Raw genomic sequence first — 23,798 nt, 5'->3', positions numbered from 1 at the left:
GCTGATTTCATTTGCTTTTATTATATTCCCAGAAGAGGGATTGCTAGGTCATGGAGTAGTTCTGTTTTTAATTTTTTGTGAAGTCTCCATACTGTTTTTCATAATGGCTATACCAGTTTACATTCCCACCAGCAGTGTACCAGGATTCCCTTTCCCTAACAACCTCATCAACACTTGTCTTTCTGATAATAGTCTTTTTGTCTGATAATTGTCTTTTTGTCTTTCTGATAATAGTTCAACAGGTAAGGTGATATCTTGTGGTTATATCTGTATTTCCTGACTATTAGTGCTACTGAACACCTTTTTATTATTAGCCATTTGTGCCTCTCTCTTTTTTAAAAAGATTTATTTATTTGAAAGGCAGAGTTACAGAGAGAGAGAGAGATCTTTCATTCCCTGGTTCACTTCCCAAATGGCTATAACAGCCAGGGCTAGGCCAGCTGGAAGCCAGCAGCCAGGAGCCAGGAGCCTCCTATTTGGGTGCAGGGGCCCAAGTACCTGGGCCCATCCTCTGTTGCTTTCCCAGGTGCATTAGCAGGGAGCTGGATTGGAAGTAGAACAGCCAGGACTTGAACTGGTGCCCATCTGAGATGTCAGCGTTGCAGGTGGCAGGTTAAGTCATTGGGCCATAGTGGCGGCTTAACCTGTTATGCCACAATGCCAGCTTCTGTTTGTGTTTTCTTTTGAGAAACCCTTATCAGATATGTGATTTACAAATACTTTCTTTGATCCTGAAAGTTGTCTCTTTATTCTGTTGATTGTTTAATTTGCTGAACCAAAGCTTTTTAGTTTGATAAAATCTCATTTATCTCTTTTTGCTGTTGTTTGTTGTATCTAAAATAGTCATTGCTCAGAGCAATTTCAAGAAGCTTTTTCCTTCTGTTTTATTCTAGTAGTTTATAATTTCAGAACTTATGTTTAAATATTTAATCCATTTTGAGTTGGTTTTTGCGTATGTATGTCAGATGAGGGTCAGATTTTATTCTGCATGTGGTTATGCAGTTTTCCCAGTACCATTAATTGAAGAACTATCACTTGTCAAAGATCAGGTTACCATAAATATATGGATTTATTTCTGGGCTCTCTGTTCTGTCCCATTAGTCTGTGTTTTTATGCCTGTACCTTGTTGTAGCTTTGTAGTATATTTATTTATTTATTTTATTGGAGAGGCAAGGAGACAGACTGACAGAGAGATGGACTGACAGAGATAGAAAGAGAGCTCCCATCCACTGGTTCACCCCCTAAATGCCCACCGTGGCTGGGGTCAGAGCCAGGAGCTTTGAATGCAATCCAGGTCTCTCACATGGGTAGCAGAAAGCCAATCTTTGCTGTCTCCTAGGGTCAGGAGCCAGAGTCAGGTATTGAACCCAGGCACTCTGGTGTGAGAAACAGGCATTTTAGCTGCTAGACTAAATGCCACTCCCTTTGTAGCAAATCAAACAGTGTAATTCCTCTAATTTTGTTATTTTAGCTCAAGATTGCTTTAGCTGTTGTAGGTCTTTTGTGGTCTCCTATGAATTTTATATTCTAGCAGTTTTCTTGTGGAAATTTTAGGATTTTCTCATCTGTAATCCATTTTACTTCTTCTTCCCAGTTTGAATGAGTGCTTCTTTGTCTTTCCTGGTTACTGTGGCTAGGACTTGCAGTACTGTGTTGAATGGTAGTGCAGAGTGGCCTTTATTATGTTGAGGTATGTTCCTCATAGACAATTGTTGAGAGTCTATCATGAAAGAGTGTTGTTTTTATCATATTCTGCACCTGTTAAAATGATCATATAATCTTGTTTTTTCAGTGAAGTGTATCACCTTGATTTGTGTTTGTTGAACCATCCTTGCATCCTAGAGACAAATCTCACTTAGTCAAGATATATTATCCTTTTTTTATATACTATTGAATCTGGTTTGTTGGTACTTTGTTGAGATTTCTAAAATCTATGAGGAGTCTTCAAAAAGTTCATGAAAAATACATATGATAAAAATATATGAACTTTAATTTTTTGCATCAAAATAATAAACTTTTTTTTGAAAGATTTACTTTTTTATATGAAAGCATTACACAGAGAGAGAAGGAGAGTTAGAGAGCGAGAGAAGTCTTCCATCCACTGATTTACTCCCCAACTGACTGCAATGGCCAGAGCTACGCTTACCTGAAGCCAAGAGCCAGGATCCCTTTCTGGGTCTCCCACGTGGTGCAGGGACCCAAGGACTTGGGCCATCTTCTACTGCTTTCCCAGGCCACAGCAGAGAGCTGGATTGCAAGTAGAGGTGCCAGTATGGGATGCTGGCACTGCAGGCGGCGACTTAACCTGTTGCACCAAAGTGCCGGCCCCCAAAATAAATTTTTTATTTCATTTTCCCACAAACTTTTTGAAGCCCCTTTGTTGTTCACTGGGACATTGGCTTGTCTTGTGTCTTTGTCTGGCTGTAGTATCAGAGTAATGCTGGTCTCATAGACTGAGTTGGAAGTGTTTTCTTTTTAGTTTTTTTGAAGAGTTTGAAAGGATTAGTGTGCATTCTTTAAATGTTTTGTAGAATTCTCCAGTGAAACCATTAGGTCCTGAGAGGGTTTTGGTTGTATGCTATATATTTTTTTGTACATTTCTATGTAGAAAACAACATGGTTTTAATGGAAAGCAACATGGTTTTAATGTAGACTTTTTTCACTATGGAAAATTTTCAAACTATAAAAAGACTACAATAATAAACCATATGTACTTGTGAACATATGTTCAATCTTGTTGCAGGTGTACTTAATCCCCCTGCTTTCATATTTTGAAGCAAATCCCATATACATCATTTGAGATGTACATACTTCACTGTATATCTCCAAATCAGTAAGGATTCTTTTCCTTTCTTTCTCTCTTATTGTCACTCTTTTTTTTCATGTATAACAGTTTATTTACATTTTTTGTAAGTACAACTTTAAGAATATAGTGATTCTTCCCACCGTACCTGCTCTCCCACCCATACTGCCGCCCCTCTTCCTCCTCCCTCTCCTATTCCCATTCTTATTTTTTAGTAAGATCTGTTTTCAATTAGCTTTATATAAATACAGTTAACTCTGTACAAAGAGTTCCACAAATTGTATGAAAAAAAATCTGATCCTTAGTAGTCAAAACAAGGGCTGTTGAAAATCATTGCATCTTTTTTTTTTTTTTTTTAAGATTTATTTATTTGGGGCCGGCGCTGTGGCGCAGCGGGTTAACGCCCTGGCCTGAAGCGCTGGCATCCCATATGGGCACCATTTCTAGTGCTAGCAGCTCCACTTCCGATCCAGCTCTTTGCTATGGCCTGGGAAAGCAGTACAAGATGGTCCAAGTCCTTGGGCCCCAGCACCCACGTGAGAGACTTGGAAGAAGCTCCTGGCTCCTGGCTCCTGGCTTCGGATCGGTGCAGCTCCGGCCGTTGCGGCCACCTGAGGTGTGAACCTGCGGATGGAAGACCTTTCTCTCTGTCTCTGCCTCTCTCTGTAACTCTTTCAAATAAATAAATCTTTTAAAAAATTTATTTATTTATTTGAAAGTCAGAGTTACAGAGAGAAGGAGAGGCAGAGAGAGAGAGAGAGAGAGAGAGATATCTTCCATCCGCTGGTTCACTCCTCAACCAGCCACAACAGCCAGAGCTGTGCCAATCCAAAGCCGGGAGTTTCTTCCGGGTCTCCCATGTGGTGCAGGGGCCCAAGGACTTGAGCCATCCTCCACTGCTTTCCTAGACCACTGCAGAGAGCTGGATCAGAAGTGGAGAGCCGGGACTCGAACTGGTGCCCACATGGGATGCTGGCACTGCAGGCAGTGGCCTTACCCACTATGCCACAGCGCTAGCCCCATCATTGCATCTTGAAGTGTTTTTTTTACTTCTATAGATTACCTTTTAGGTGTTCTATTAGTTATCACAGATCAGGGAGAATATATGGTATTTGGCTTTTGGGGACTGGCTTATTTCTTTAAGTTTGATGTCCAGTTTCATCCATTTTGTTGCAAATGACAGGATTTCATTATTTTTTAACCACTGTGTAGTATTCCATGGTGTGCATATCCCATAATTTCCTTATCCAGTCTTCAGTTGACAGGCATTTGCGTTGATTCTACATCTTAGCTGTTGTAAATTGAGCTTCAGTCACTCCCTTTTTTTAGAAAAATAAACATTTATTTATTTAAAGAGCAGAATGACAGAGAGAGAGAGAGAGAGAGAGAGAGAGAGATCTTCCATCTGCTGATTCACTCCCAGATGGCTGTAATGGCTAGAGCTGGGTCATGCTGAAGCCAGGAGCCTAGAACTCCATCTGGGTCTTCCCCATGAGTGGCAATGTATAAGTATGTGGGCTATCATCTGCTGCTTTCCCAGGCACATTAGCAGGGACCTGGATCAGAAGTGCAGCAGTCACACTAGAACCAGCACTCTTTTATGGGTTGCTGGCAGTGCAGGCAGTGGCTTAATCTGCTGCAACAAGAGGCTGGTCCCTTGTCAGTCTTTTAAACATAGCTATGATTTAATATCATACCTAAAATACTAATAATAATTTCTCTTTTTTTAGGAGTTTATTTATTTATTTGAAAGTCAGAGTTACACAGAGAGAAGAGAGGCAGGAGAGAGAGAGAATCTTTCATTCACTGGTTCACTCCCCAATTGGCCACCGTGGCTGGAGCTGCACCAATCTGAAGCCAGGAGCTTCTTCCAGGTCTCCCACGTGGGTGCAGGGGCTCAAGGACTTGGGCCATCTGCCTCTGCTTTCCCAGGCCACAGCAGAGAGCTGGATTGGAAATAGAGCAGCCGGGACTCAAACCAGCACCCATGTGGGATGCTGGCACTGCAGGCATCGGCTTTACCTGCTGTGCCACAGCGCCAGCCCCAGGTTTTTTTTTTGAAAGATAGTTTCACTCCCTAAATTTCCTCAACAGCAGAGGCTGAGCCAGGCAGAAGCCAGGAGCTGGAAACCGAGTCTGGGTTTCTCATCAGGGACCCAATTACTTGAGCCGTTAACCTGGTACATCATAGAGTATGCATTAGCAGGAAGCGGGAACTGGGGTCAGAGCCAGGACTTAAACCCAGGCACTCTGTTATGAGACCCAGGCATCTTCGGCAGCATAAGTGCTAGGCAAAATGCTTACCTTAGGAGAAATATTTTTAATAGAATACTAATTATAAGTTTGAACAATATAGGGAATATTTATGACAAAGTCTTTTTTTAAAAAAGATTTGTTTACTTGAAAGGCAGAGTGATAGAGGGAGAAAGAGATGGAGAGAAATCTTCTATCTGCTTGTTTGGTCCCCAAATGGACAGCCCAGGCTGGTTCAGGCTAAAGCCAGGAACCTGAAACTCCATCCTAATTTCCCTCCCACATGGGTGGCAGAGGCCCAAGCAGTCGGGCCATCTTCTGCTGCTTTCCCAGGCACATTAGCCGGGAATTGGATTGGAAGCTGAGTGGCTAGGACTTGAACTGGTGCCCTAGTAGGGAATGCCAACATTGTAAGCTGTGACTTAACTCTCTGTGCCACAATACCAGCCCCTTATAAAATCTCAATTAGGAAAATGGAATTATAGACTAAATTATTTTTTTATTTTTGTCCTCTAAATGTATCTACTCATTTATCTAAATAAATATTTCCAGGAAAAATTAAAAAAGGGATATAATTCTGTATAAATAAGGCTGTGATATAATTTTAAAATGTAGAAATTAAGAAAAAAGCAATTAGAAAAAAATCTTTAAAGATATTGGAAAGAAAAGCATTGCCTTTGGTATTTCTTCTTGTATGACATCCTTATCCCTTCCCTTGTCAACCTCAGTTTTCTTTCTTGTACCACAGGTAAGAGATGTCATTTTATATGAAGAATATTTTGCTAATGTGGGTTGAAAAAATTTATTCAGGTATCACTCTTACCCTTCTGTGATACAGAGTTAAAATCATTAATTTGAAATCAGTAGTTCTCCTCATTCGTATTCGAGTGATGGATGACTGTATGTATTTTCAATCTTTGTGTGTTTTGTCTTAGTTCAGCCAAATTGGAACTCCATGAAACTCTCCATGATGATTCAGGAAGCCAATGCTATCAGCAGCAAATTTAGAAAATGTTATGTATTTGGCAGGTGAGTAGTTATCCTGATGGTAGAGGAATTTAATACTAGTTGGCCTTCATATGCTCCCTTCCTTCCTGTCTCCCTCCCCCACCTCCTTCCTTTTTTCTTTCTGATTTAGTTTCTCTAAGGTCTGTTCATTAGTGCCTGTCTAGGAAAGTTCTGTTTCAGAGTCATGTGACACACTTTGAGAACTCACTCAAGAGCAAAAGAGATTTCATTAGTTAACCTGTTGGTGTATTTATGAACAGGATAGTTTTAGTTGTTCACTGATTTTCTTTTGTTTCTCAATTTTTAAAAGCTTTTGTTTTTATTTTGAAAGGCAGAGTGACAGAGAGGGAATGGGAGAGGAAGAGGGAGAGGGGTAGTAAAAGGGAGGGGGAGGGAGAGAGAGGAAAAGAGATCTTTGGTCGGTGGCTCAGTCCCCAAATACCCACCAGAGCTGGGCTGGACCATGTCAAAACCAGTAGCCAGGACCTATCCAGGTCTTCCTTGTGGGTGGCAGGAACCCAAGTACTTGGGCCATCATCTGCTCTCTCTCAGGCACTTACTAAGGGAAGTACACTTCTGAAGTGGCAGCTTGACCCACTGTGCCACAATACCTACCCACTAATTTTCTTCTTAGTTGAATTTGTGTCCGTAATTCAATTTCTTAAATAAAGATTTATTTATTTATTTATTTGAAAGAGTTACACAGAGAGAAGGAAAGGCAGAGAGAGAGAGAGGTCTTTCATCCACTGGTTCGCTCTCCAATTGGTTGTTATGGCCGGAGCCATGCTGATCTGAAGGCAGGAGCCAGGAGCTTCTTCCAGGTCTCTCACACGGGTGCAGGGACCCAAGCACTTGGGCAGTCTTCCACTGCTTTCCCAGGTGCATTAGTAGGGAGCTGGTTCGGAAGTGGAGCAGCCGGGACTTGAACCAGAGCCCACATGGGATGCTGGCACTGCAGGCAGCGGCTTTACCTGCTGTGCCACATCGCTGGCCCCAATAATTCCAATTTTTAAAAGGGATATACTCTTAGATTTTTTTTTTAAAGTTTGATATAAGAAATTATTTTTATATAGTAAAATGGAACTTTGAAAATCACAGTAAAATGGAATTAAAAGATTAGTTAACTGTGGTACCAAAAATTTTCAAATCTATGCATAGTTTTTTCATAACATTTTTTTCCATGAATGTTTTGAAATACTCTTGTATATGCTCTATGTAATTATTACCATAATAAAGATGCTTAACTGTGGAAAGAGTTGGTCGCTAGGCTGAATTGTTATAGGAGTTACTCTACATCAGGAACTCCTAGCATAAATGTATGTATGTTTTGCGATAAATGGTTTCCTTTTCTTTTTCCAGACATGATGTATCAGAGAAAGGTCGTTCAGATACGTCTGTTCGGGTTCAAAACTTGCAACTAGGGATCTCAACTTTCTGGAGTCTAGATAAGTTTGAGTCTAAACTTGCAGCAATGAAAGAACTTTATGAGGTTTGAAATATTATTAAAATCTCTACAAGCATTTTAAAGTAAAAAATACAAAAGGGATATATTCTTGGTAAAGGAAATTTGGACAATAAAAGGCAATCCATTAATTAACAAAACTGATCAATATTAAAAATTATGTATGTAATTGCATGCACATGAAGTTTTATTGGTTTAATATAGTTTTAGTTGTTATAGGGAAAGTAGAGCTAAATTATTCAGTTATAATTGTGTTACTTTTAAATTTAACATTTAAAGTTAAGGAGAAATTTGATAGCTGTAGAGCAATTTGTACCATTTTAAATTATCTTATGTCTAATAATGTAAATTTTACATAATATTTATTTACATTTGCATTTTTCCATGCTTTGTTGGCTGCTTTTAACAGTTACAGCTAAAAATATCTCTATGTATTCTTTCTTTTTTTTTTTTTTTTTGACAGGCAGAGTGGACAGTGAGAGAGAGAGACAGAGAGAAAGGTCTTCCTTTGCCATTGGTTCAACCTCCAATGGCCGCCGCGGCTGGCGCGCTGCGGCAGGCGCACCGCGCTGATCCGAAGGCAGGAGCCAGGTGCTTCTCCTGGTCTCCCATAGGGTGCAGGGCCCAAGCACTTGGGCCATCCTCCACTGCACTCCTGGGCCACAGCAGAGAGCTGGCCTGGAAGAGGGGCAACCGGGACTAGAACCCGGTGTGCCGGCACTGCAAGGTGGAGGATTAGCCTATTGATCCGCGGCGCCGGCCTATGTATTCATTTTTAATGTCTTTTTTCTTTGTCTTCTATTTTCTAGAATGGTATAAAAATATGAATTTTTAATTACTTTGATGCTCATTGACAAATTCTTGTTAGAAATATTGCCATTAACCAGTGTTACAAGTTTAAGTTTTATTTTAATAATTAGTGAATCTCAGTTTTTGACTCTTTCTTCTGTATCAGTAAAATCTACATTCATGCCCTTTGACTTTTTTCAGTGTAATATGGGTAATGAATTAAAATAGCTATAAATTTCTTATATTTTGATAATGACTTTATATTTTCATATACTTTTTTCCTTATATCTTTTCTTCCTTTTTTCAAGCAAGCATTTTTCATTTGATATATTTGAATACATCTATTAATCCAGAGATCTTACTGAAATATTGACCAATCTTCTACATTTTCTTTGATCTTAAAAGATGTTTGAATCTTTGGGTGGTCATTCTGTCAGCAGCTGGGATGCCCACATCCCTGTGTTCAAGTTTCGACTCTGCTCCTGAAGCTTCCTGCTGACATGCACTCTGGGAAGCAGCTGTGATGGCTTAGGTAATGGGTCCCTGCCACCACCTGGAGACCTGGAGGAAGCTCCTGGCGCCTGGCTTCGGATCAGCACAGCTCCAGCCGTGGAAGCCAGCTGGGGAGTAAACCGCAGATGGAAGACCTCTCTTTCTCTCTCTGCCTATCCTTCTCTCTCTCTCTGTAGTTCTGACTTTCAAATAAATAAATAAATCTTAAAAAAAAAAAGATATGTAAAAACTTAAGACACCACTGCCAAATTATATCTTATACTTGAATTATTTGATGGGAAAATGAAAATAAATTAAATATTTAACTCAATATAGAAAAAACACAAATGAAATAAGAAACACAAAATCAATGAATTAGTAGACTGTTTTATTAATAAGTAAGCTCTTGCTTGTGGTTTTTTTTTTTTTTTAAGATTTATTTATTTACTTGAAAGTCAGAGTTACACAGAGAGAGCAGAGGCAGAGAGAGAGAATCTTCCATCTGCTGGTTCACTCCCCAACTGGCCTGGCTGCAACAGATGAAGCTGTGCTGATCCGAAGCTAGGAGCCAGGAGAATCCTCTGGGTCTCCCAAGTGGGTTCAGGGGCCCAAGGACTTGGGCCATCTTCCGCTGCCTTCCCAGGCCATAGCGGAGAGCTGGATCGGAAGTGGAGCAGACGATCTTGAAACCGGTGCGCATATGGGATGCTGGCACTGCAGGTGGCAGCTTAACTCAGTACACCACAGCACTGGTCCCGCTTGTGTTTTTTTTTTAAGTTTTTATTTCTCCTTAAGAAAGAAGGTATTAAGTATATATACATTCATGTACACTTACACATTTATATTTCTATATATTTTTTGTATGATTGTGTGTGCATAAGCATACATTTGCAAATGTATGTAGATTTAAGTCCTATGCTTAGTACTTGGATAGCTTTTTATTTTATTTATTTATTTTTAAGATTTATTTATTTATTGGATAGAGTTACACAGAGAGCGCAAAGGAGAAGCGGGGTGGTGGGGGAGAGATATTCCATCCACTAGTTCACTCCCCAATTGGCCACAATGGCCGCAGCTGTGCCAATCCGAAGCCAGGAACCAGAAGCTTCTTCCAGGTCTCCACATGGGTGTAAGGGAGATCTTCTACTGCTTTCCTAGGCCATAGTAGAGAGCTGGATTGGAAGTGGAACAGCCAGGACTTGAACCGGCGCCCATATGGGATGCTGGCACTGCAGGTGACAGCTTTATCTGCTATGCCACAGCACCGGTCCCTTGACAGTCTTCTAAAAAGATTTTCTAGGCCGGCGCCGTGGCTCAACAGGCTAATCCTCCGCCTTGTGGCGCCGGCACACCGGGTTCTAGTCCCGGTCGGGGCACCAATCCTGTCCCGGTTGCCCCTCTTCCAGGCCAGCTCTCTGCTGTGGCCAGGGAGTGCAGTGGAGGATGGCCCAAGTGTTTGGGCTCTGCACCCTATGGGAGACCAGGATAAGCACCTGGCTCCTGCCAACGGAACAGCGCAGTGCGCCGGCCGCAGCGCACTACCGCGGCGGCCATTGGAGGGTGAACCAACAGCAAAGGAAGACCTTTCTCTCTGTCTCTCTCTCACTGTCCACTCTGCCTGTCAAAAAAAAAAAAAAAAAAGATTTTCTAGAAAAAATAAATTATGAAAGCTCATTTAATATATGCATAATCCTGTAATAATTAAAAAAGTTTTCAACAGTCTACCCTCAAAAAAGAAGAGTAGAAAAAAGGTGCCAATCCTAATCAGTTTTATGGATGAGGGCCTTTAAACTCCAAAGAACAGATGGATTCTGTATTGTTCAAATTATTCTAGGCCGTAATAAGAAACAGAAAGGGGCACAGTTCCCTCTAGAAGCTAGAATAACTCTGATTAAAAGCAAAACAAAAACTCAAAAGACAAGTCAGAAGAGATTACAGACCAATATTAATATGAACATATCTGTAAAAATCCTGGTGAAGTTTTAGCAAATTAGTCTGAAAACTGTATTTCAAGCCATTTCACTGTGATCAATTAGAGTCATTCTATGTATAATAGAAAATCCAAAATGACTGAAAGGAAGCATACCAAAGCATTGGCAATGTTCTTCTCTAACTGATGGGTTTGAGTGATTTTAATTTTTTTCTTTGTGTCTCTGTGTTAATAATTTCTAAATTTTATATGTGAATGTTGCTTGTGTATTTAGAACACCTAAAACAGTGTTAAAGTAATTTGCTGAGTCTTGCCTTAACAAGTACCTTAAAACCTAGTGGGTGAGTTACCCTCACTAACTTCCTACTTGCATCGATTCAGCGTGATTCTTTTCATATTTTCCCACATAATATACTCTCTGACTCCAGGTCTATGGTATTTTGTTAAACTTTTAGTTGGTGTTGCTTTAAATATTTAAATTAAAATATATTATTATCATGATCAATATATTCAGCCAGAAAGTAATTATATCTTGACATTATTATTATTTTATTTCTCTTCAAAGGGCTCTATTATTTTTGTATTACTGTGTCTTCCAAATCCCAAATTTATTATTTCTGAATTATTTAATGATTTCTGTTGTTTTTATTATCAGATTTTTCAATGTATTCCTTGGCATTTGATTGACTTAGTTTTATCAGAATTGTGACACACACTTCCACTGAGGCTTTTAGCAAGTAATCTATATGTTTTTGATTTTATGTAGCTATTTTCATAAGTTAGCTTTTATTTATTTGAAAGGTAGAGAGACAGAGACAGAGAGAGAGAGATCTTTTGTCTGCTGATTCACTCCCCAAATACCCACAGCAGCCAAGGCTGGGCCAGACTGAAGCTAGGAAACAGGAACTCCACCCAGGCTCCATGCGGGTGGCAGGGACCCAGGTGCTTGAGCCAGCACTGCTGCCTCCCAGGATGTGATTAACAGCAAGCTGGAATTAGAAGAGAGACAGAACTTGACCCTGGCCTCCAGCGTGGGATGTGGGCATCCCACGCAGCATCTTAACCACTGTGCCAAATACCTGCCCCTAGTGTTGCGTTTTGAATGTAACAAAGTGATTAAGCATTTTCTCCTTAGTTTCTAAATGTTTTTTGCCTATAACTAATGGAAACTATGTATTTTCTCTTTTCTTAGAGTAATGGTGATAACAAGGATGAAGATATCTTTTGTGATCCTGAAGATGAATGGGAGCCTGACATTACAGATGCACCGGTTTCTTCATTGTCTCGAAGGAGGTAAAGATGTTTTTATGACTGTGTTGTTGTTGTTCTGGAGATCATGTATAATTTCCTTTTTTTTTTTTTTTTTTTTTGACAGGCAGAGTGGACAGTGAGAGAGAGAGAGAGAAAGGTCTTCCTTTTCCGTTGGTTCACCCCGCAATGGCTGCTGCAGCCGGTGCACCACGCTGATCCGAAGCCAGGAGCCAGGTGCTTCCTCTTGGTCTCCCATGCTGGTGCAGGGACCCAAGCACCTGGGCCATCTTCCACTGCCTTCCCGGGCCACAGCAGAGAGCTGGACTGGAAGAGGAGCAACCGGGACAAAATCCGGCACCCCAACCTGGACTAGAACCCGGGGTGCCGGCGCCGCAAGCGGAGGATTAGCCCAGTGAGCCGCGGCGCCGGCCTATAATTTCCTTATTTTAAATGAGCTGTGTGTTGTCATTCCGGCTATTTCTGGGAAGAGAACCTGGAGATGCAGTGGCAAGAGTGGTGTAGATCACACTTAGGGTATCAGATTGTCAGTCAGAACAAAATGCTCAGTATTTCAGTATATGTGTCTTAAGAACAACTTAGAGGGCCACCATTGTGGCGCAGTACATTAAGCCATCACCTGCAACACCAGCATCCTGGATGGGTACCAGTTCATATCCCAGCTGCTCCTCTTCTGATCCAGCTCCATGCTAATGTGCCTTGGAAGATGCCCCAGGTACTTGGGCCCTTCTGCACCCATGTGGGAGACACAGATAAGCTCCTGGCTTTGGCCTAGCACAGTCCCATCTGTTGTGGTCATTTGAGGAGTGAATCAGTGGATGGAAGAGATCTCTGCCTGTGTCTGTGTTTCTGTCTCTCTGTCTCTCTATAACTCTTTCAAATTAATAAATCCTTTTTTTTAAAAAAAAAAGTATCATCAGTCTGATTTCCTATAGAAATGAATAGTGTATTACTTTAAAATTTATCTTTCTCTAGCACTTGGCATATTCTATGATATTTTGTTACAGAATGTTAAATGTAGTCTAGTTAGTATGAGATGCAGAATTTATATATGAAAGTGTTGCTTCTTACCTAAGTGCCTGAGATTCCACAGTGAATAGGTAGTTTTCTATTTTTTTAAGATATATTTGTTTGAAAAGCAGAGTTACAGAGAGAGGGAAAGGCAGAGGGAGGGAGAGAGATCGATCAATCTTCCATCTGATGGTTCACTCCTCAAGTGCCTACAATGACTGGGACTGGGCCAGGCCAAAGTTGGGAGCTGGGAACTCCATCCTGGTCTCTCACATGAGTGGCAAGGGCCCAAGCACTTGGGCCATCTTCAGCTGCTTTCTTAGGAGCATCAACAGGGAGCTCAATCAAGGTCGAGCAGCTGCGACTTGAACCAGCTAGTGGCCTAATCTGCTGTACCACAATGCCAGCCCTGAATAAATACTTTCCAAGGAAGAATTGGTTCTGCTCGAACCTCCAGCACTCAGAAAGAGGTGAAATGTTATCATAGAAAGGCCTGAGTCTTAGAACCAGCCCTTATTTTGTTTTTTCTATAAATGTTTCTGTGAGGATTACTGTCTGCCATGTCCTGAAGAAACAGAAGATGGATAAAAAATACTCCCCGACGTCAATTAAAAATACTCCCTGGGGCTGGCGGTGTGGTACAGCAGGTTAACGGCCTGGGCTGAAGCGCTGGCATCCCATATGGGCACTGGTTTGAGACCTGGCTGCTCCACTTCCTGTCCAGCTCTCTGCTATGGCCTGGGAAAGCAGTAGAAGATGGCCCAAGTCCTTGGGCCCCTGTACCTGCATGGGAGACCTGGAAGAGGCTCCTGACTCCTGGCTTTGGATCGGCACAACTCCGATTGGCTGTTGTGGCCAATTGGGGAGTGAACCATCGGATGGAAGACCTCTCTTGTTCGCTCGCTCTCTGTGTAACACTGACTTTCAAATAAAAATAAATAAATCTTTAAAAAAAAAAAAAAAAAGAAATCCTCCCTGACATCAAGGCCTCCCAATGAGGGAGGCAGAGGCAAGAGCAGGTGATAAAGATCTGAACTAAGGCCAGGCAGAAAATCTGGAAGGAAACTCAGGCAGTGCACATATTCAAGGTGACAGGCAGAGGACTTGGTGCCTGCTTGTGGGGCTGAAGGTGCCTCGGCACCCGGGGTTGACTCCTGGTTTTCAGTTGTTTGACTGATGGCGAGGGAAGAGGTGTTTCCTGAGATGGGGAAGATAAGAGACATTGTTTTTGAATGTGATGAGTTAGAGGTTCCCAGGCTACCTCCAAAATTTTTGAAATCCGTGTATAGTTTTTCAATAATACACAATTTTCTATGAACTTTTTGAAGACCTCTCATATTCATGGATATCAGCACTATTTGACCAAACCAAGCTTATCTTTTAATTCCATCCTGTATGAAATTTTTGAAGGAAGCATTTGGGAATTTTCAGGATGTGAAGCTCAGTAGCATTCCTCTGTCTTCAGAAGCACATCATTTTCGAGAACATTTGTTGAGGGCCAGTGCTGTGGTGCAGTAGGTTAAGCCTCTGGCTTCAGATCAGCCCAGCTCTGGCCATTGCAGCCATCTGGGGAGTGAACCAGCAGGTGGGGAGACCTTTCTCTGACTCTCTCCCTCTCTCTCTAACTCTACCTCTCAACTAATGAATAAGTCTTAAAAATAAAAAGAACACTTGTTGAAGTTCGCTGCACATGATCTTGTTTCCTCCTCACCCCAAGGCTAGGAGATAGGTGCTGGCATCTCCATTTTACAGATGGAGAAACTGATGGTTTAAAGAGGCTGTTGAACTTGTTCATTGTTAGAGGAAGAGCTAGTACTGAAATTCATGTTTGAGTGCCTCCAAAGCTCTTGGTTTTGTTAAGCATGTTATAGTGTCTCTCCAGTGCATATGAAGTAGCCATCTTTCTATTTAAATTAATTGTCATATCTTTACAATCTCATCGCCTTCAGCTGCAGATCAGAATCCACTGCAGTTTCCAAATCTTTCTAGACCTCTCCTTGTTGTTTTTAACCATCCTTATTCTAAGCTCATTTATGATTCTTCTCAAAGAGACGGAGCTACTTTATAGTGACCTTTTCCCTATTATTTCTGCTTTATTTGCTGTGTGCTAAGTGCTAAGCTACAGTAAGACATAATAATGAGCATTATTCTAACAGATACAAAGCAGATCCTTTAAACACAGTCTGAACTTCACTGTAGGGTACCTGTCTGTACCCCTACAAGGTAATAGAGTAAAAAGATCTCAGGTCTGGCATCAGAGCTCTGGATTCTCATCTGTGTTTGGTGTGTGGTTGTGGACAAGTGACTTTACGTTTGTAGCCTTCGGTTTTCTCATCTATAAAAGAAGACAGTAGTAGACAGCAGCTCCACTGGGATTTTTTGTTGAGACTAAGGAGGCCTCATAGAGAACAGCTGCTAGTCCTGTTCCTCCTGCCTGCTGTGACCTGCAGCGTGGGGCTGATGAGGAAGAAGCTGTGGTGGCTGTAAGGATTAGAGGTCGTTTATGTAAAGCTCCCGCTGCAGTGGGTGAATGTTCAATAAATGGCCGCTCTGATGACTGGGTGCTAATAAATACTGAATAAGATGCACTCTTAGAGTACAGGGAAGGTGTGACTTCTGGCCCAGTGCCCAGAAACAGATAGAGATAGCTTTATGTAATGTTTTGAGGACTCAAGGCTGAATGAGGCTGTGACAATAACCTGAGCCAAAGGTGGTCCTTGGGTAGAATTTGGCAGATGGGGCTTGGGATATTTAATCCAACCAGTGTGACATAAACCACCCGAAATGTAAACACAACCAAAACATTCACCAGAGAATAATTTTTGAATTCCTTTGATTCTTATTACTTTTATTCTAAATAGATATAAACAGTGTACTGCAATTGCTGGATCACAATACGAACATTAATCACTAATAAGCATTAATCATTAATCAGCATTTTAGCCTATTGGATATTGATGATTTACATCTGATTTTCTTGTTTTTAGGTTCCTAATTAGGAAATCAGCAGAAGTTTAAAATGTTAACAAAAAAATCAAAACTTCTCAATATTTTCTAAGATTTTGAAATGGGGTGTTTTCATTTTTGGCAGAGATATTTTTGAGGACTGTAATTTAAACGTATCATATTTTTTAAAAAAATGAATTGCTCTTAGTCTGAGACCTTGTGTGTGAAGCTTCAGCCTTGTAAGAATGTTTATGACAGAATTGCTAACTCTGAACATGCCGCAGGTAATGGAAACGCTGACAGATTCTTAATTATAGAGCTGCCCCTGGACAATGCTATGCCACAGTTGTTCTGCAATAAACGAGGCTGGTTCGGCTGCCTATAAATTTTGATGTGTGCTGTTGACAGTTAAAAGTAAATTTTCTCCTAAGGTTAAGTAAAAACTCTTTGAGAGGAATGTGACAAGCATTTTCTGTATTTGGGTTTAAACATTGTTTAACTATGATAGTATTGCAAGAATAACAGTTTTCCTGGTTTAGACTTACTGTAACAATGTATCTTTTCCTTCCACCCCTAACTAGAAAGCTAATATTTGCGAACTTACATTTTACCTCTTCTTGTCAGTTGTATCTCTGTTTTTCTTTTAGGAGTTCATGGGAGAAAATTTATATTTGAAACATTTAGGCTACTACTGATGAAATGCCTTTGTTTAGCTGTCTTTTCAACAGTGGTAGAGAGTTCACCAAAGGCCCCACTAGATTCCAGTTCAGGGCACTGACTCAAGTAGTTTTATTGACGTAATGAGCTGAATTGCAGTTCAGGAAGTTGATAGGGGAAAGGCAGCATGGGAATGGGCTGCTTTTTCCAGTGGCAGTGAGTCAAAGTCCCCTTTTCTGGTAGCAATAAGGGTGGGCTCCCTTTTCTAGAAACAGTGACAGCTACACAACTAGTTACACTCATGGCAGAGAGTTATGGGTTTTCTAGACTGTGGGAAATGTGTGGAAAGAGCAGTTGGAGATGGAATCCCTTCTTCCTTGCTGCTGCTGCACTTGACCGGTGTGCTTCACACAGTGTGCGAATATTTACCTAGATGTTTATTTATGTAGACTATCTCCCTGTGTAAAATCCTTCCTTAACTGACACAAGGTCAGCCTCAAGCTAGCCCTCCCGGCCTTAGCCATGGCCGCTGTCTCTCTCACATCACAGATTGCAGTCCTGAACCCCCTTTGGTTCTTTGCATATTAAATGCTTTCATTTATCACCAAGTCTTCCCACGTCCCGGTGCCTGTGTCTGAGACATGATTCTCTGTTCCCGAGCCTGTGCCCTCTTTGGCTAACTCTGACCCATCCATCAGGTCACTCTCCAGGAGGCCCTCCCGACTCCTAGGGCCAGGTCAAGTTCTCTAGGGTCTACCACAGCACTGTCAGCCCATAGAACATTCATCACCATAATGTAATTATGAGTCTAAGTTTTCTCTTTTGCTCTGGACTTTAAGCTTGGTGACCCCAGCAGCCGTGTTTTTTTTTTTTTTTTTTTTTTTGACTGTAGTATACAGAGCCTGGAAATAGAAGTGCTCAATCTATTTAGTTAAATATAAGCTTAGAACAGTACCTCCAGGGGCCGGCGCTGTGGCGCAGTGTGTTAATCCTCTGCCTGTGGCGCCAGTATTCCACATGAGCGCTGGTTCTAGTCCCGGCTGCTCCTCTTACAATCCAGCTCTCTGCTATGGCCTGGGAAAGCAATGGAAGATGGCTCAAGTCCTTGGGCCCCTGCACCTGTGTGGGAGACCAGAGGAAGAGGAAGCTCCTGGCTCCTGGCTTCGAATTGGTGCAGCTCTGGCCATTGCGGCCATTTGGGGAGTGAACCAGTGGACAGAGACTTTGTCTCTTCCTCTCACTGTCTGTAACTCTACCTCTCGAATAAATAAATAAAATCTTTAAAAAACAAACAAACAGTACCTCTAAATAGTAAAATTCTCCTTCAATTAATCAAATGACTTTAGCCCTTCATAGAAAACACACATATACGTGTCCATTTTCCTTAGAGAATAAAAAAAAAATATTTTTAGTAATAGCAGTTCATGGGACTGGCATTGGCATGGGGGGTTAAGCCATCACCTGCAGTGCAGGCTTCACATATGACTGCCAGTTTGAGTGCCCGCCCATCCAGCTTGCAATCCAGCTTCCTGCTGATGTGCTTGGGAAGGTAGTGGAAGGTGGCCCAAGGAGTGGGTCCTGTCACTCAGGTGAGAGACCCAGGGGAAGCTCCTGGGTGTGTCAGACCCACCACAGCCATGTGGACATTTAGGGAGTGGACCAAGAGAGGGAAGATCTCTGTGTCTGTGTCTCTGCTGCCTCTCCCTCTCTCTGTAACTCTGCCTTTCACATAAATAAATCTTTAAAAAAGATAAAAGCATTCCATGTATTACGTAGCTACTAATTTTATGGTTTACCTTTTTTTAGGAGCAGGAGTTTGATGAAAAATAGAAGAATTTCTGGTTGTTTACATGACATGCAAGTCCATCCAGCTCGGAATCTACATTCTCCACATTCTTCAGGTACTTTTTCATCGGGTTTTCTGCACAGCGAGAGAAACACCAGGCGACCTTGTTCATGTTACCTTCTTTCATGTCTTGTGCACACTGTTTTGTTGTCCGGGAGCTTCATTTCCCTCTGTAAGACGAGGCTGGTGGATTAGGGCCCCGGTTAGGCTTTTGCAGTTCTCACTTTGTGATTTATTTAAAGACCTTGAGTAGGGCAGCTATTTCAATTGTGAAAGATACATCTGTGCACAGATGTGCAAGAATATTACTTCCTGGTGTGTACATCTGGCACAGCAGTTAAGCCCCTGCTTGGGATGCCTGCATCCCATGTCAGAGTGCCTGGCTCCGAGTCCCAGCTCTGCTTCCAGTCCCTGCTTCCTTCCAGTGAGCACCTTGGGAGCAGCGGGTGAAGTTCGTGGGTCCCTGACAGCAGTGTTAGGAGACCCTAATGGAGTTCTGGTCTCCTAGCTTTAGCCTGACCCAGCCCAGCTATTGCAGGCATTTGGGCAGTGAATCAATCCATGGGAGATCTGTTTGTCTTTGTCTCTCTGCCTTTCAAATACATAAGTAAAAAATGAAAAAGAAAAGAAATATTATTTCTATGTAAGTGAAAAAAGCAAAGTGCAGCAGGTTGTGTGTGATACACTATCGTTTGTGTGAGAAGGAGGGAAAAAATGTGTACGTGGATGCTTATAAGTAGAGAGGTCCGCCACAGCCCAGAAGTGCATATTGTCCATGGGAGGTGAGGGTCAGGCACAGGACAGCCCACTCTTCACCCCATGCCCTCTGGTTCCTCTGAATTTTATATAATTAGGTACCCTCTATTCCAAAATTACTTCACTTTAAAAAAGCTTAAAAGAAAAAAAATTACAGGAATTATTTGTGCCAGTATTTATTATAATGTTGATTTGCCCATAGAAGGAAGAGATAGATATACTATAAATTTGTTTATGAAACTACCTGTAATAATTAAACTTTAAAAATTACTGCCTGCTAACAGTAGACTGGTGCACAACAGTAAAAAAGGAATGACTTAGATACAGCAACTTGGCTGAATCTGGGAGCATAATGTTGAGTGAGAGAAGCCAAGTACACAAGAACACAAAGTGTGTGATCCCATCCACATGACATCCATAAACGTGCATGAAGGCTCCATGCTGACCGAGCCATGTGGTTCAGAATAGAATAGTGTTGGGGTCTGCTGGGAAGAAGAAACCTGTTGGGAGGGGATGGTGGAAATGGGTTGATCTAAGGCGGGGTTACACACACACACACAAACATACACAAGCTATGTGTTCTATAATTATTGTGTGTAAATTTTACTTTAGTAAAAGAAGGTTCTAAAATTGCTGTGTAATAGAATAATCTACTCGATAAAGGTCCTAATGGAATATGAACAGCCCTAACAGGGATCTCATCTTGACTTTAGATTAATTAGGGCTTCCTTTTATTTTAGTCATAAAATTATCTTTTAGGAAGATAATTGTGATCCTGCTCATTTCATCTAAGAAAGATATGCAGTAGTTTTTTTCTTTACCACCAAAATAAAAAGATATCTATCTGATAGCAAGATGTTTTACAAAGGTGATTTTACGGGGAAATCCGAGATACAAGAGGTCCTGGCTTATTTGCAGAATTCAGACAGAAATGGAAGCCCTCATATGCCTTTGGTAGAAACCTGTCTGGGCACCTGTGAGGTGGTGGATGGAGGATGAGGCCTAGGCAGCAGGGTTATGCCCAGGGTTTAGCACTGCGGCTTTTTTGTTTTTTAATTGGAGAGAGGAGGGGGGATGTAGAGAAGGAGGGAGGGGATAGAGAGAGAGAGAGAGAGAGAGAAGGAGAGAGCTCTCATCCACTGGTTCACTCTTCAAATGCTTTAAAGGCTGGGGCTGAGCCAGACTGGAACCAGCAACTGGAACCAGGTATCCCACATGAGTGGCAGAAACCCAATTACATGAGCCCTCACTGCTGCCTCCCGGGGTCTGCATTAACAGGAAGCTGGAGTCAGGAGCCAGAGTGGGGTCAGACCCAGGCACTCCTGTATGGGATGCAGGTGTCTTTTAACTGGTGTCTTAACCGCTAGGCTCAATACCTGCCCCAGAGACTAGATTTGTGCAGAGCTTTCCAAAATGTTGATGTTGGATTTTAGTATGAATTAGTACAATGTGTTCTGAAACAGAGGATATATAGCTAACTATTCTTGATGACTGTAATGTAGTCATCATTATCATAATGAAAGTGATTCATTTGTGTCCTATAGTTACGGGTTTGTAGCTTTCTTTTTGCCTTTGCCCACATCAAACCCCTATCTTTGTTCTAGACTCCCCACCTAATGCCTTTATTCTTCCTTTCTTTTAGTTTGCTGCTTCCAGTCACCTATGGACTGAACCAGAAAACTAGTCATGTATTTTAAATTGAAATCATTGTGCTCCTATGTTAACACTTCAGGATAAAGTTCTTTTCAGAGTCTGAATGAGCTCTTTCAAAACCCTCCATTTAAATCTGGTTGGACAGTGCTTAGGAAATTATGCCTTTTCAGTGTCTGTCTCTCAGAGATGTGCTGTATTAGTTGCAAATAGTCATGTTTATCCTATTATGATTGTCACATACCTTGAGAAGGAGTCCTTGTAAAATAGAGGTCCTGTGGCATTCCTTTTAATGTTATTTATTGCCTACTTTTCCAGTTAATGAATTAATCAGATTTCTAATTTTATGTAATTGCCATTGTTTTTGCCAATTTATATATTGTTCCTTATGTTTTAGGGAAAATTAATCTCTATGGAAAAGTAAAGAAGGAGATTAAGCCAGTAGTCACATGGGATATTGGGATTCTCTTTATCTGTATTGTAGCTGAGCTACTAAAGCTATGAGTTGTTGCTGTTGAGAGATTACTTGATCTCTGTATGAAACTGAGGCTTCACTGTGGCCTGTAGAAATGAGGACTATGGGAATGAGAATAACCTACGTTGAATTACTGACCAATGATTCTATAATATGGTTGCATCAGTTTGATTGTGTGAAAGTACCATGCCTGAAAACTATTTTCTGTTGATACAGGCTTAATGGAAAAATCCTGCACCGTTTACTCAAAGTCAGCAGAATCGTTTCTCCCTGGAATTTGCAAAGAGCTGATTGGTTCATCGTTAGATTCTCTTGGGCAGAGTTATGATGAAGAGAAAACTCTGGCAGATAGCCTGATGGATAACTTTCTTAAAATTTATAATGGGCTGTTTTCCATTTCCAAAGCTCATGAAGAACAAGATGAAGAAAGTCAAGATAACTGTAAGCAGTTGCATTGCTTTCGTTAACTCATACCAGCGAGGATTTTCTGTACATTATACTTGGGTTTGAGTGTTTGGCACATCTGGCATGCATCTTTTGATTGCGTTGAACTGTTTTAATTGTGATCGTATAGGTTCTTCTATTTGGAGATTTCCTAATTTTCCTTCTTCTTTCCAAGTGTTTTCTGATAGAGCAGCCCAGTCGCACTCCCTCCAGATTGCGTGTGCTTTTGAGCAGCTTGTGGTGCTAATCAAGCACTGGGTGAGTGATTTTCTGCCTGGCGCCAGAACAGCAAGACTTGAAGATGAATTGAGACAAGAAGTTAAAAAGCTGGGAGGCTACTTACAGCTGTTTTTACAGGTAAGTTGGTTTGCTCATTGTCATCTGAAGAATTCCGTTGTTCACTGAGTATTTGTTGACTTCTCTACTGTCTGCGTCCTCCTCAAAATTCGATCTGGAGGATTTCCAGAAATGCTTTCAGTTTGGAATTTCTGAGGCCGTGGATGTCTGTATTGATGTGCTGACCCCAGACTAACGTGGCGCTCTGCACCGGTGGTTCCGAGTGGTTTACAGACATTACCTCATTTAATTCTCATGGTCACCCCAGAAGTGCGAACCAGTATTGTCTCCATTTTGTAGATGAGATGAAGACACAGGGGAGACAAGTAGCTCGTCCAGCTTGTGTAACTACAAAAGTCAGATCTGAGGCGGGCAGTGTGAGCCCAGAGTGCATGCTCCGTCATTCTCCTCTGCCAACCTCAGGGAAGAGAGGCAGAGTCTGCTCTCACTGTGGACTGGGTTTCAGCTCATGCTGAATTAGCCACAAGACTGGTGATGCAGAGGCCAGGGAAGTAATTTTGTTTTCCTACTTACCTTTGTATTTGTCAGCTTTTTGTCACAATACCTTAAATACAGGAGAGAAGCTAACTTATAAAAGAAAACATTAATTTTAGTTCAGTATTGAAGGTTTGCAGTCCAAGACTGAGTGACTCCATTAGCCTGGTATCTGGTAAGAACAATGGACAGTGGGGTGTGTGCAAAGGGAGGGTTGCATGGTGGGCCAGGAAGCAGAGAGAAAACAGCTGGGCTGGATTCAGCTTCTCTAACCAGCACTCTTGCAAGAACTCCCCCTGGGGAGCAAGCCGTTAGTGACCTGAAGACTTGCCACTGAGCCCACATCCATCAACCATTCACATTATCCATTAACTGTTGGCAGAAGATTTGTGGGGGTCAAACATTGGGGCTTCAGGAACACACAAACTATTATCCAAGCTGTAACACCTCATATCGGCAAGATTAGGTTTGGTTGTAAGGAAAAAGTAAGCTAAAAGCTTACCTTCTCTCACATAAAGTCTGGGAGCTGGTATGGCGACTCATCTCCACAAAGTCCAGAATCCTTCCAGCTCTCCCCCTGGCTCTGCCCACAGTGTGGCCCTCGATTTCATGGCCCACTGTGAGGGAACTTCATCTGAGTTTTAGTGCAATGGGATGGAAGTGACAAAGAAGGACAGGGCCAGGTATACTTTCTTTGTTTTTTAAGACTTTATTTATTTGAAAGGTAGAGTTACAGACAGAGAAAGGGAGAAACACAGGGAAAGCTCTTTCATGCACTGTTTTACTCCCCAAATGGCCACAAGGCTGGAACTGGGCCAATCTGAAGCCAGGAAGCAGGAACTTCTTCCAGGTCTCCCACACGGGTGCAGGGGCCCAAGCTCTTGGGCCATCTTCCACTGCTTTCCCAGGCCATTAATGGGGATTTGGATCAGAAGAGGAGCAGCTGGGTCACAACTCGGTGCCTATATGGGATGCTGACGTTGCAGGCCCAGGCTTAGCTTACTACGCCACAGCGCCAGCCCTTAGGTTTACTTTCTATTCAGGGCAGTTTCTGGAAATCACCATGTGATACATCTATTTGTATGTCTTTGGCCAGAACTTCATCTCACCACATCTAAGTCCAAGTATCAACGGGAAATATGTGTTTTATTCTGGATACCTTATCTGCCAATCTGA

The 23,798-nt window shown here is 41.8% G+C and overlaps 1 protein-coding gene across 3 annotated transcripts in view; it reads left to right on the top strand.

Annotated features, from left to right (window-relative positions):
* KIF14 (kinesin family member 14) overlaps positions 1-23,798 on the top strand; it is a 69,148-nt gene that overhangs the window by 36,440 nt on the left and 8,910 nt on the right. For all 3 annotated transcript variants that reach the window (XM_062211562.1, XM_062211561.1, XM_062211563.1), the window contains 6 exons: positions 5,992-6,085; positions 7,424-7,553; positions 11,930-12,030; positions 18,427-18,521; positions 21,564-21,788; positions 21,967-22,148. In XM_062211562.1, coding sequence (XP_062067546.1) covers positions 5,992-6,085; positions 7,424-7,553; positions 11,930-12,030; positions 18,427-18,521; positions 21,564-21,788; positions 21,967-22,148 — 827 coding nt within the window. The remainder of the gene's footprint in view (positions 1-5,991; positions 6,086-7,423; positions 7,554-11,929; positions 12,031-18,426; positions 18,522-21,563; positions 21,789-21,966; positions 22,149-23,798) is intronic.

This window comes from Lepus europaeus, chromosome 14, assembly GCF_033115175.1.
Source record: "Lepus europaeus isolate LE1 chromosome 14, mLepTim1.pri, whole genome shotgun sequence".
NCBI lineage: Eukaryota > Metazoa > Chordata > Mammalia > Lagomorpha > Leporidae > Lepus > Lepus europaeus.
The sequence above is the reverse complement of the archived record's forward strand: the minus strand, read 5'-3'. Positions and strand labels throughout refer to the sequence as shown.